Below are 14,490 nucleotides of genomic sequence, written 5' to 3'. Positions count from 1 at the left end.
ATTAATATCATTACCCAGGGTTGCCAAGTTTTAGCAGGTTTTTCAGCACATCTACATTTCAAAATCCAAATAAAAGACTTTGACCCCCACCTTACCCAAATCACTTTAATCACTATGATACAATATGAACTATGCATATGTACTCATCCTTTACATATAGAAAGGCAATTACACTTGTATATTAATGTAATTTAAGATGTATACTGTATATTATGGTGTAGGCAAAAAAACATCTGTTTGAAATTGACTTCAGGTCATTTTGCTTTGTAATAATTTGCACACATGCGAATTCACACTATAGTCAGATGAGTTATCTGATTATTTTTTTAGAATCACCTGCATCAAACGTGCTGCAAACAGCTTTACAGATAGGCTTAAAATACCAAACATGAAATGAAAGCATTTATACAAACCATATAGATAAGTAATGCCAAGTTCAACATCGCTTTGAAGTGCCATCATGGAAAAAACAGCTGGCTCTTAGCCAACAGGATCCAGTAATTGTTAATTCACAGTGATTCACAATTCGTTAGAAATGTATGCTGTTAAGATTTTGTTTAGTTTAGATTTGTACTATAAGTCGATAGGTACTCATGAAGGTACAATAAGTATGTAAACACCAACCAAAAAAAAAAAAACCACATGATCTCATATTTTCTTTCAGTAAACTTCATTTGAGCTCCACTTCTTTTTAAGTCAATGCATGACTTCTACCTGAGAAGTGAGCCTGTAAGAATCAAAGTATGCCTATTCTATTATTCAAGCTGCCTAGCTTGATCAACACTCAAAACAAAACAAAGCATAAAATAGTATTAAGCGGGTCAAAGTCAGCTATTTTACAGTTTTTATTCAAATGAAACATGTCAGCTAAGAAGCTACATTCACCATGTAGTTTTTAATTAAGACTGCTGACTAGCTAATTATGCACACAGTTAACCATGTCCACCTAGCAAACTACATACACTTTGCAGCATTCAGCTAGGTTGCTAGCTATCCTTACAAGGTTTCTAACTAACTACTTGCTAGCTAACTATTTACAGGACACATCAACAGGTCTGAGACAAAACTATTCACCCGTTTTACCCTCCAATCAAATTGCTGCAAATTTAAATGTGTAACAAAACCAAAGCATAACATCTAAACAAGTGGTAGGATACTGGCTAGATTTCTTTCAGTTTGCTTAGTGTAGAGGGTTCAAACAACAACACAAAGGAACCATTCAGCAGGATTAATGGATTAGAGTCTTTTTACTATCATGACCATTCATTTGAACATATAAACTACTATAAACAATCAAACAACATATAAAAATAAAACAACATATAAACTTGACTATAGTCAAGAAACCCTAACAGAAACCCTAATAATCATTTTACCCTCAAACATAAGCAGAATGGTGTATTGCTTATATGGTGTATAAGCAATAAATATTTTTAAGGGATTCTATAAAGGTGATACTCCGAGTACATGATTCACAATCAGGAAGAACTAGGAAAAAACTTTACGTCATAGTTTCAGTTAGAACCTTGTCAAACCTGTGATTGTTGTTTTCGAGAAAAACATGCTGCAACCTGATTACGACACTCATAAAATTCCTTTTTTCTGCTTCTGCATAACTACTTGACCTGATGTAGTGACTTATTCTGGATAGGGAAGTCAATAAAGTTATGATGCTGTTACCATAATGGTTCAGATAACACATAATTACCACATATAGTCAGAGGTGGCAAAAGTACACACATACTTCACTTAAGTATAAGTACAGATACTCATGTTTTAAAAGACTCAAGTTAAAGTAAAGAAGTATGACCTCTGACATGTACTTAAGTAAAAAGTAGCCATTACTACTGCCTGTTATAGCGTCACACTGGTAACTGGACCACATGTCATATTAATATTAGGGCTGTCAATCATTCAAAATATTAAATCGTGAATAATTGCATAATTGTAATGAGTAACTCATGATTAATTGCAACTTAATCTCACATTTTAATCTGTTCTAAATGTTCTAAAAGTTTTTAATACTTCAATCAACATCAACATGGATGTTTTATGCAAATGTATGTTTATTATTAGTAAAACAAACACTTAACCTAGAGCACCAAGACAAAATATACTTGTTTAAAAGTAATTATGGTGTTTTAAATTACGCAAATCATCAAGACACCAAATGGAACCTTTGCTACGTTTCCACACGGACGGTTAATGAGGTGATACCGGAGAAACTGTACCTCTTCTAATTTTCATATGGATGACATAATCAGATAATATTTGTATTTGATATGAAATGGTAAATGGAAATTTAGACATTTTAAACTTTCTATTCATATATTTATTATGTCTGTGAGGCATGTAATCACTGAGATTCAGGTTGTTTAATTTGTGTATGCGATGAGAGATGACAGAGCATGCAACCTGTCTGTTTACTTTATTTTAGAATTTTGTTGTTATTATGAGTGTATACAAATAAAAGTAGATCTTTTACAGATTCGAATGATGTATTGCTCGTATCTGTACGATCAAAATAGGCTAAAGATAAATTTTGTTTTGGCGTTATGAGTGAAAAAAAAAGCCACAAAATGTGCGGGCGCGTTTGTCGACCCCTAGAGGTTTAATTGTGCACACCATGGCGGATTTTGGTGCTGATTTGTAGATTAAAAATTTATTTTTCCGTGGATTTAAAAAAAAAAAATCTAAGTAAAGAAAGGACGTTGTCAATAAAAGTATGTAGCATTAAATGTTTTTATTTTGCCTCCTTTATATTTACTAATTTATATATATTTTTAAATAACTGTCAAACAAGAAATGCGCGCTGCATTAATTACACGTAATACAATTTGTGCTGTTCAAATAAATTTGCATTAACACATTATTAACGCTTTTATTTTGACAGCCCTAATTAATATATTAATACAAAACGAATTGCACATTTTGTTACCTAATGAATGTATCCAGACTAAACACAGCCACCATACAGAACACAAGCAGAGCTGATGATGATGATCAGGTGATGTCTCTGTTCTCTGTCCCAGACATTCCCCGACAATCAGGAAGAACCAGGAACAACCAACATTATGGGTCTTAGTTTCAGTGCAAAAAACCAAATGATTAAAATGTCATTTGGAAATGCTGTCTTCAAGGGTGATTATATTTAAATAAATAATGATAGACAAGCCACAACCATTTCAGGTTCAAATCTGAATAATGAAACACACACTTGTAGCATTAATACAAGTTTTCAGAAATACAGATCACAAACCGTGTCCTTTGTATATGTGAAAAATGTGGGAGCAAATGATTTTTTTAATAAGCAGAGAAAGGACACATGCATAAAGAATCAGTGTAAACAAATGAATGCATACATTCTTTACAAAACAGTATCTTAACATCACATATTTGTTGGACAAATCATAAAATTAAATGCAACTGAAGCAAGGTAGGTAATAAGACTTTTTTTAATTGTTTTTATTGATTTTTACTGGTTCAGACAGACATGCTAGATCTCTGTACAGTGTGAACGGAGATTGAGCTCTGAATCAATCAGATTTAAGTTGAAACATTTACACTAGGAATGGCCTCAATCTTCGAAGCAGGACCCAACATACACACAAACATTGTTTTTTTTTTTTTGTTTGTTGTTTTTCGATTTTTTTTTGGCCAGGAATGGTGTGTATTACTGTGCCAACAGAAGAATGAACAAATCACAGATTAACTGTTGTTTTGGTACACACCATATTAGGGCTAGACTATATATACATCCTGTTCATGCCTAATGATATAGTCGGACTCTATCTACACAAGGGTGAAAGAACAAATGAGGTGAAACGAGAAACAGGGAAAAATGTAAACAAATGTCACAAAGTGCCAAAATGGTCAAAACAATCAACAAATAAATACCTTCAGTTTCACTCTCTACCGTAAGGCCACCGCCAGGCTGTGCCTTTTCAAAGACTGACTTCAGGAAAATAGCACAGAGATTTATAAAACTGAGATTTATGTCTCAGTAATGAATCAGTACACAACTGATGCTTGTTTTGTGTCTTCCATGTAGCAGGAGTCCTACAAGACAGTCAGGCAGGTGAGCGAAAGCATACAGTGATAGACTAATCCAGTCAGAAAGCACATATCTTGACAAGAAGTAGGAGGAAGTAGATATCATCTTGCTGCTGCAGGAAGATAAGGTAATCTAAATCTCTCTCCTGCAAATTTCACTGGAAACCCTTGTTTATCACAAGAAGTTATTTGGTACTATATTCCCAAATCTCCCAATTATTTGATTTGCAACAACTTGTCTGCTCTTCTTGAAAAAGACAGAGTATTCATCAGAATTCTTGAGTCACATTAGTTTTTGCCTCATTAAAAAAATGTCAGTCATTTAGTCCTAATTGTGAATAATGACCGGCGAGATATTCTCTACGTCAACCTTGAAACATTTACAGCTTGCTTTCAAAAGTGCATTAAGGATAGAAATAAAAAGCATCTATTCTATTGCGCTGTGTCTGACCTCACAATGCAGGAGGTCCCCCGAGCGCTGCGAATTGATAAAGCATCTACAGTAAATTTCTGCATAATGTTGTGTTCAGAAGAATACTACAGGTTCATCAATCTTAAAGCGTTATTTACAACGAAGCATGACTACACTATCAGTATGAAAATGCTTACATGTTCCTGCGTGTTCTTTTCTTAGGAATGTCAAAGTGGTCAAAGTTTTGATCTCTTCAGCTGTTCAGTCTATCCGGAGAGACTTTGTACATCAAATGTGTCTTGTAGAACAGACTTAATTCTAAAAATCATCCTCTCGTGTCAGGTGACTGAAATATAAGACATGTGAGAAACTTGTGAAGAGAAGCCTGTGTGGCAATCAACATTAAAACAGTACATTTCTCAAGGATGAGATTCAGAATGTCTAAGTTGAAGTGACTGAGCCTGGGTCTTCTATACTGGCTCTCTGAAGAACATTAAAACACTCACAAAGCTTAAAACAATGTGAAGTATTGATACAGTGCATAAAGTCACATGTGTGAGTACGAGCTTACATGGACATATTCAAAGTCGTGTACACATATGCCAACTGACAGAATCGAGTGGGATTATAAAATTCGAAACCAATGACAGGGAAAAAGAAAATGGTTTTGCATGCATGCTTGTTTTGTATTTTCATCAAGTAAATATTGTTCGAGTTTGTTTCAAACTGTACTGGCCATCTAATAAAACAAATTTTGCTCAAACAAGTAGCAGGTTTAAGCCTATTGGTTTTTCTTTCTTTCTTTTTCTCTCTTTTATTTTAAGAGATGTTTCTTGAGTGTACAAAAACAATAAGCAAAAGCAAAAGAAATGATCCTGGATTTGGCTTTTTCCCCCCTGTCCCTTTCAAATTTTTAAGACTTTTTTGGCAATTTTGTTAATAAAGTATACAATTTCACAACTGAAATCGACTTAACACTGTGTTCAACCAGTGACCTTGTGGTCTGACATGAGTGCCAAATATCCAATTTCGAAAAAAACCTGAAAAACTCAACTGGAACGTAACCAACAGAAAGCAACACAACAAGCATGTGGTGTACATGAAGTGGCCGTGGATTAGCCACAGGCTATTAACAGGAGCATCCACCTTCAGTGGTAGTTGGCTCTTGTGGTTTGTCCAGCTTGATGTCAATCACTGAGGAAGAATGTTAAGGAAGAAACAGCTTCATTCAGCATCATTACATTACCTTAGCTACAGTATTAGAGTATTACTATCCACTCCTCTGTGGTTCATGAAAACCTTTCAGCCTAGAAATCCTAATAGTCATCATATTCATCCTGTATGGTGGAAAATGAAACTGTTAGGTGCAGAATTTATTTCGAGGTAATCCAAAATCCCTTTATTACTAGTCTACTGATCCAGTAAAACAGGGGTGTCAAACTCAGGTCATAGAGGGCAGAGTGTTTTTCCTCTTTCTAACATGCTGAATTCAGCTCAATTATTAGTTGATGATGTTAAATCAAGCGGGTTAAATGAGGTTTGCAGTGCTGCGGACCTCCAGGCTTTCAGCCTGAGACTGCTGCATTAAAGAACAATGTCAGGCAAACTGGCCATATAATATGGATCATTATTGACCCCTGGAGGCAGAACGACAACGTGCACGCTGCAGTACTCTCTCTTACCCTCGAGGAGGCGCTGCTTTCACAAACGCAGCACAATTTGCTGTGCAAACTACAAATCCCCAATGATGCCATGTGCTCTTATATATAAATAATCCAGTGCATTGTCAGCACTGCGGCTTGATTTGGTTTAAGGATCTGTCTTAAGTGTAAAAGATTCTCATATTTCATAACATATTCCCCTGACACTATTCACACAGACATTTAAAAAAACATTTCAGTAAAACATGGAAAGGTTCGGATAAGCATGTAATGTACACATTGTTTGACAATATTATTTCGACTGTTTTGCCTGTTTTATCTGTTTTCCTTTCCAAGATGAGTGATATCATATTGTGTCTTCTGCCAAGGACGAGTTAGTCATTAACATATATGCGATTACGTCCTATCACTCAGTTCTATTACAGAGCAGATATCGTTATTGTGTCGTGAGTCTGTCACTGAGGTAAATAAATAGGGGCTTGCTTTACATTAGTTATAAAAAAAATTGCTAAAGTGTTTTTGTGCTTGTTACAGAGATGGGCTTGCTTTATTTTAGATAATGAAAGATACCATTGCTAAATATTCAGATGCTTTAAAATAGATTGTGGAAGTACATTAGACATCAGACTTATCATCACAGAGATATTATTTATGTTAACAATAGATAACATATGCTGTAATAAGTATGAACTGGATGCAGTTTGATGAAAAAAGGATTAAAAAGGTTTTGGTTAAAATGTTATCTACAGTTTCACTGCAAAATCAAAGATAAAAAATATACCAGCCGATGTATCAATTTTGGTCAATCAAGGTTTCAAATGTTCAAACAAGGGTGAAAGATGAACAACACACACACACACACACACACACACACACACACACACACACACACACACACACACACACAGTTATATAATAGAATAAATAAATATAAATCATATATATATAAATCAGAGAGCGGCACATGCAACCACACAATATTTAAATACACACCATGTAACGCTGAAGAAGTTGAGCCACTGCAATGCCATCAGGTGTTGTGAGAGCAAAAAACTAATTAGCAGTATCATCAATGTTCATTCAGTAGAGACACAACACACACATGCACACACACATGTACACACATGCATACAGTACAAACACTAAAGGGCAATCATTAAAAATTAAAAGATCATTTATGAAATTTAACTGGCACTGTTGAAGGATAAGTTTTAGTTAGTGTGTGAGTGAGTGATAGAAAGAGAAAGAGAGAGAGAGAGAGAGAGAGAGAGAGAGAGAGAGAGAGAGAGAGAGGATACTGCTGTCAGCTTGCATGGTTTAACTCAAATGTAAATGAGGGAAGCAAGGATTTAATATCCTTATTAAAGCCAAGAAGTAGCAGGATCTATCTATGCTTTCTGAGACAAGAGCTTTTGAAAGAGTCTTGTCTGGCATCTCTTTTTCTTTCTCTTTCTCTTTCTCATTCTCTCTCTCTCTCTCTCTCTCTCTCTCTCTCTCTCTTTCTCTCTTTTCTCTGGATCGATACCCGGTAGAGTGCAATAACAGCAGGAGGGCTTGGTGCCATTAAGCCTGCACACAAAGACAGTGAGGGTAGGGTGAGTCGTCAGAAAGAACTTTACATCACCCTGACAAGCTGTCATACACACACACACACACACACACACACACACACACACACACACACACACACACACACACACACAAACACAGTAACTGCATCGCTGTAGAGAAACAATGAACCCGACGGTACCTGTAACCTCAATAACTCAGAGGAAACATTCCAGCTCTGTTAGATTTTTCAATTGAGAGCTGCCTGTTTTATTCTTACAATGTCCAAATTGCAATGCGCTACTAACAACAGGGACATACATACACACACACACACACACACACACACACACACACACACACACACACACACACACACACACACACACACACCTACATAACAAAACACCTACATAACAAGCCTGAGATGCCTAACCACCAAAGAGTTTACAGACTCACCTGTTAAACTGATTAAATACACGGGTTTCTCTGACTTCTAATGACACTGAGTCAAAGTATGACCAAGAACAGTACCCACTAACCTTGGCCATGCAGAACATGTAGACCACAACAACCTTAAAGCACACCAGGAACTTCAGGAAAATCATCTCCGCTTCCTCTGCTCATCTTTAACAATTGCTCAGCAATTAAATCACATTTAAACCACATTAAATCATTCCACATTTCATCCGTATGAGGCTGTGCACAAGCATGCAATGCAGTTTATAAAGTTCTGTCTACTGTGCAATACTATATTACCATGACAGAGTTTTCACATCCGCCCTTATCATTTGCTTCAGTACATCTTCCTCACAGGAAAAGCGGAAATTACAGACACTATCAGGACAGGAGAGAAAATCAACAGCAGCGGTCTAAAATCAATACAAAACTTGTGTGCAGGTGTGAAGGAAAATGCGTTATGTCAAATGGCGCATCCCACCGTATAAACAGTTCTTTCCAGAAGAATTTGATCATCAGTAAGGTTTATCAGGTTTTGAAAACACAAACTGAATGCTCTTGTATTAGTTTTTGTCCCTCCTATTCCTACCCCAAACTGATAAGCTTTAGCTTTCCGGACAACTTCTATATAAATCTAAACCACATACACTTATTATTATACAGTTACAGCATACATTATGTTGTTACTTGTTGTGGATTTGTGTCTGGGGAAAAGGTTGATAAATGATTGACAAACCTCTCCAGTCGATTGGCTGAGAGACTGTGTTTCCATTTAAAAAACTTTTTAAATGGAAACCACAGACGCATTTTTTTACGCATTGCCTGTCTATGGCAAAGGTATGACCTTTTCAAATACCCAAAAGTCTTGGTGAGAAAGGCTTTATACACAGCGAACAGGCATAACTTTATGGCCACCGATCAGGAATAATATTATGACCACTTGCCTAACATTGTGTTGGTCCACCTTTTGCTGATAAAACAGTCCTGACCAATTGAGCATTAACAGCAATACATTCTTCAACAATTTGATTTGTTAGATCGGACCATATGGGCCAGCTTTCGCTCCCCATGTGCATCAATAAGCCTTGGTCACCCATGACCCTGTTTACCGGTTTACCACTGTTCCTTCTTTGTACTACTTTTGATAGATACTGACCACTGCAGACTGGGAAACCCCATAAGAGCTGCAGTTTTGGAGATGCTCTGACAATTTGGGCCTTTAGTCACAATCCTAACATTTGCCCATTTTCATGCTTCTAACACATAAGCGTTGAGGACAAATTATTCCCACCCACTAACATGTGCCATGATGAAAGGATAATCAGTGTTATTCACTCAATGTTTATAATGTCATAATGTTATGCCTGGATGGAGTGTGGACACCTGACCATCACACAGATATGTGTGTATAGGCCTTCCCTAAACTTTTGCAACAAACAGAAGCTCACAATCGTATATAATGCTTTTGTGTTCTGTAGTGAGAAATGCACGGTTGCTAAGGTTAATGTGGAAGAACTTGCGTGGCCCGAGCCCCGACCTCAACCACACTGAGTGCCTCTGGGATGAATTGGAACTCTATCTGCTTACCAGGCCATTTTGCTTGACATCCTTGCCTGACCTCACTAATGCTCTTGTGGCTGAATGACCACAAATCCCCACAACCATGCCTCAAAATCTACTGCAAAGACATCCCAGGAAAGCGGAGGCAGTTATCACAGCAAATGGAGATTAAATCTGGGTCAAGGCCCAGGGTTTTGGAATGTGTAAAGACTGTGCTCTACTGTATACAGCATAACCATTCCAGGAAAGATTGGATTGTTAAGATTTCTTAGCATCCTAATCTCCTCTCAGATAAAAAGAAATGTGCAAAGGTTTTGTCCAGAGGAACAAAATAAAGAACTCTAAATTTAACTCTACATTTATGTTTCTTGTGTGCAGTCTTCAGACAGATTACTATGACTGTATCAGACAACTTGCCACTTTTCAGCAAGAATTCACTCTAACGTCAAGGAACTGTTCTGAATACACTATTCCAGTTTCTATTATCATTTACTGTATGTCTGTAGATCAGTCTGAGGCACTCTAAGCATTACTTTGTGACCTTTAACAATTTAAACCTGTCTGAAAGTCAGCGCTCTGCTTCCCCCCGTGTGTGAAAAGGCTAAATGCCAAATGCCAGCCAACGGTTTCGATAGGTTACCTCTTCTTTTTCACCAGAATTTAATTTCTTAGTGCACTGGCTTTTCACTACAGATACACTATATTGCCAAATATATTAAGTCACCATAAGTATGGTATGTGATTTCTGAACATTTATTCCCAATTTGCTCTTATATTTCCCTCCACTCTTCTGGGAAGCTGTTCCACTAGATTTTAGAGTGTACTTACAGAAATTTGTGCTCCTCAGCCACAAGGATTTTACGAAAGGCAGGTACTGATGTAGGGTGAGGAGACCTGGGGTGCAGCCACCATTTCAGTTCATACCAAAGGTGTGAATATGGATGAGATCAGAGCTCTATAGCAGGCCACTCAAGATCTTCCTCTCCAAAGCCAATTAAACCATATCTTCGATTAGCTTGCTTTATACACAGGGGCATTGCCATGCTGGAACAGGTTTCGGTTTTCAAGTTCAAGTGAATGCTAAATTGTATTATAGCGCATCTAAAGACGTCCTGTACAATTGAGTGCTTCCAGCTTTGTAGTAAAAGTTTGGAAAAGAACCACATATAGCATAAGACCCAATACTTTGGCAATATAGTGTATTTGATTCACTACTAATTATTCCACCATAGCTGTATGACCTTTTTTTTTTTTTTTAAGTTTTCAGATGAATGTGATTGAAGTCTACTTGAAGTTACTGCTAGTTATTCACTGCTAGTTATTCACTAAAAAAATGGGCATTTATATAATTAGAAAGTGCAGATAACTGCAGAGTTACCTTTTGTACTAAGGAAGGTCTGTTTTCAGAAAATTAGTTTTCTAAGGGACGTTCTTTTCTGTCTTTTCTGTTCTGCCTAAAAAACAATGATTTAGCGTTCCTGTCATTTCTGTAACTATACTTTATTGTTTCATTTTCTTTGAATCATATTTTGCTCTTCCTTCTAAGCAAGAGAGGACAAAATCACAAAATTGAGAAGGCTTACTGACCCATTGCACATATCTATTACGCTCTGTCAGACAGAGCAGATCCGCTTTTAAACAAGATGTGATTTCATTTTTCATTTGCATGTCCTGAAGATGTTACAGCAAATCATTCGAGACTAGCTGAAAATAAAAAATCAGTAAAATTACCATATTTACAGCCCCAACATAACTGAAAACCACAAATCTACATTTAAAAATTTAATTGAACATTATTGGGTCAAAAGTCTTATCTGGATATGAATATATGCAACAAACAAAACAAAAAAAATATACACTACAATTAATATTTTTGTGTTGTTAATTGTTTTACATCCCTGAGCACATTTTATTTGATAAGTCCTTAATGACATCCTAACATGTAGAGAAATCATCACCTACGTGTACTGACAAAAAAAACGTAAAAAGGGTATTGTTGAATCACTGTATTAAAAAACTTTTTTTTCCCTGAGGTTACAGATATTCTCACAAAATAATGCTGTCAGGCTGTCAGCGTCTGAAGGAGAAAACCTTGTACTTTGAGCTCGTTTCTTTCACGCAGGTGGAGAACGTACATGCAAGTCAGATAGAGTGCATCGCCGTGCAACTTTTCAACAAAGACTTCAGCCGACAACATGAAATATGCCCTGCATAGTACTAGAGCTTTGATGCTGGCTTGCTGTGTCATGACCCCGAAAAACCTCAACAGATTTAATACATTGTAAAACATACACGTGTGAGGTTTTTAGGAGTATGATGTCAACATCCTGAAGCTGTTTTGGTACTTCTCCAAAATGACCCAGATGACGCAGTACTTTGCTTTCAAGTTTTTTTCATATTTGGGTTGAGAATTCTGTTTTGTGAGAACACATAGCACAGATTAAAAGGATACTACCCTCTTTGCTTGTTTCCTGCATGCTCTCCATTCCAGGAAGGGCAGCAGCCACACGTCGGAATAGCTGAGAAACAGACAGAGGAGAAAAAGAAAAACAGACACATGCTGTGACACACTGTTATTAACGTTTCTTTCATGATCGGTGTGTCAGCAGTCACACATACACCTAGCACAAACACATCTTCAGAGACAATTATGAATTAAAAGATTTCACTATAATATATTTTCTATGAGTAAAAACACCACATACTGTCCTAACCCAGGAGTGACAACATGTTCTCGTGCTGCTGTTGTGTAAATGACCTTTTTTCCTTTCATTTAACATTGTTTAAAACATTTACCAACGTCTTTGCTCATTGTTCTTGCAGCAATTAATGCTCTCTGTTGAGATCCCTGTATAACCAATCACTAAGCAAGCAAATCTAGATTTATTATATTTAAATGTAATACCCAGCACTATAGAAAGTCTGGTTTTCCTTTAAGGAATGTATGTAGGTGTGCTTTCGCAAACTAACAAATAGAAGACTGGATCTGCTTCGGCTATGGGAATATGTCTATGGGTCAGACGAGAAGCAGACATCAAAACACAGTTCTGAAACCTTTTTTTTTAAAGCTTTTTTGTGACGCTCTTGGAGATCTGCATAGAAAAAAGAGTCTGATAGAAAATCCTGTGAGACATGATATCTGGAGCAGTGCTTTTACTTTCAGTCACATCCACATGAACTTTATTCTGAATGACTCTGATATCAGCTAGTCTAGATGATGAAATATCATGAGGTAAGAGTATACGGTAGAAATCCTCTACCACATACTTATTTAGATGAACAGACACGCTTCCTGGGATGGTGTACATACACAGAATAATTAATCTCTCTTACACCCAGCCCTATGCAACACAGCACTTAGTGTATACACCCTCATTCTCTGACATCCATCACATCACATTGGCCAGGAGAACAGTGGACCATTAGGCAGGAAGAGGCAGAGAGAAGGCAATGTTTGGTTAGTTTCCTCCAGGCAATTGCTTCTGAAGGGGGGAAAAAAGAGTGCCATAAAACACTTTTAGATGTGGCTAGAACAAAGGCAAGAGACCACGAGCCAATCCAATTAGAAATCTCTCTCTCTCTCTCTCTCTCTCTCTCTCTCTCTCTCTCTCTTTCTGACTTTTAATAACACCAAAAAGGCTTTCATTAAACATTAAATATGTGCACCTTATTTGCACCCAGTTGCAAGAAACTTTTGTAAACGTATTATGTATGCGCCATTTTCCAAATTAATATGCACATGACATTTTTGTTTGCTCTAAAACAGTTAATTCTCAAGAATTATAATGTGGATGTTACAATTGAAATGGTTTAATTGATTTTTTGAAAAGAACACAAAATACGTTGTTCCAAATAATTACGCAGACTGTAGTTTGAAAATTAATGGCTCATAATGAATTCAGAGCAGAAATCAGTTTTCCATTTTAGGATGTCCTGCTGGACCTCGATAGAATTAAAATCATGGGGATGATGGTGGCGATAATCATTTGTTTCTCCTTTCATGCCTATAGTAACCAAGGAGTCAATAGTGGGTTTTTGTTGTTTGCAGCATAGGGTCTTGTGTTTTCCTGCATGTAAATTAAATGAGCGCTTTCTGACACCCATGCCACAACCTCCACGTTGGGGTCTTTCCATTTTTTCCCGACCTGCACAACGAGGTATCCAGGTCATGGGTTAAGCCTTTTTTTGGCCTGCCCCTTCACCCTCAGTTCTACTGTGTATGCCCAGGAAGCCCCTACGCAATACATCAGCACTCGTGGGTAAAGCCTATGCTTCGGCAGGTAAAGCCGCTCACAGGGAGTTCCTGTGGTTCGCTTTCTGGGCCAAAGCTTACCAATACCGGGTTATTCCGTCTGGCCTTGCTCTTTCCCCTCGTACCATCACAAAATGTGTGGATCTGGTTCTGCTGAGGTCTCAGGGCATCTGGGATCTCAGGTAGATCTCCAGTTCCTATCTCTAGGTCCCGTGCTGGGAGTCCCTGGTCGTCACTCAACTCTAACGACGGATGCGTCCCTCAAGGGGTGGGGAGCGAGCATGAATGGTTGCTCCGCCCGAGGTCTGTGGGAAAGGCCCCATATACGCTGGCACATCAACTGCCTAGAGATGCTGGCGGTGCTTCTAGCACTGAAACATTTCCTCTCAGACCTGAGAGGTCACGAGGTGTTGGTCTGTACGGATAATACAGATACAATACAGATCCTCCTTTGGGCCCAGGGGAAACTCCTCTTTTACATATATGCATATTTAGCTAAAGTAAGAGTGCTATTTATTTTAGATTTGAATAAAGACAATTTAATA

General features: G+C 37.3%; 1 protein-coding gene across 1 annotated transcript in view; it reads right to left on the bottom strand.

The window, feature by feature from the left end:
• Window positions 1-3,127: 3,127 nt before the first annotated feature.
• The window catches only part of rab6ba (RAB6B, member RAS oncogene family a), an 82,506-nt gene continuing 71,143 nt past the window's right edge, over window positions 3,128-14,490 (bottom strand). The window contains exons 7-8 of the mRNA XM_046854963.1: window positions 12,146-12,212; window positions 3,128-5,659 (exon numbers count right to left, since the gene is read on the bottom strand). Of these exons, the coding sequence (XP_046710919.1) occupies window positions 5,595-5,659; window positions 12,146-12,212 (132 nt within the window). The 3' untranslated portion in view covers window positions 3,128-5,594. The remainder of the gene's footprint in view (window positions 5,660-12,145; window positions 12,213-14,490) is intronic.

This window comes from Silurus meridionalis, chromosome 1 (genome assembly GCF_014805685.1).
Source record: "Silurus meridionalis isolate SWU-2019-XX chromosome 1, ASM1480568v1, whole genome shotgun sequence".
NCBI classification, from domain to species: Eukaryota; Metazoa; Chordata; class Actinopteri; order Siluriformes; family Siluridae; genus Silurus; species Silurus meridionalis.
The sequence above is the reverse complement of the archived record's forward strand: the minus strand, read 5'-3'. Positions and strand labels throughout refer to the sequence as shown.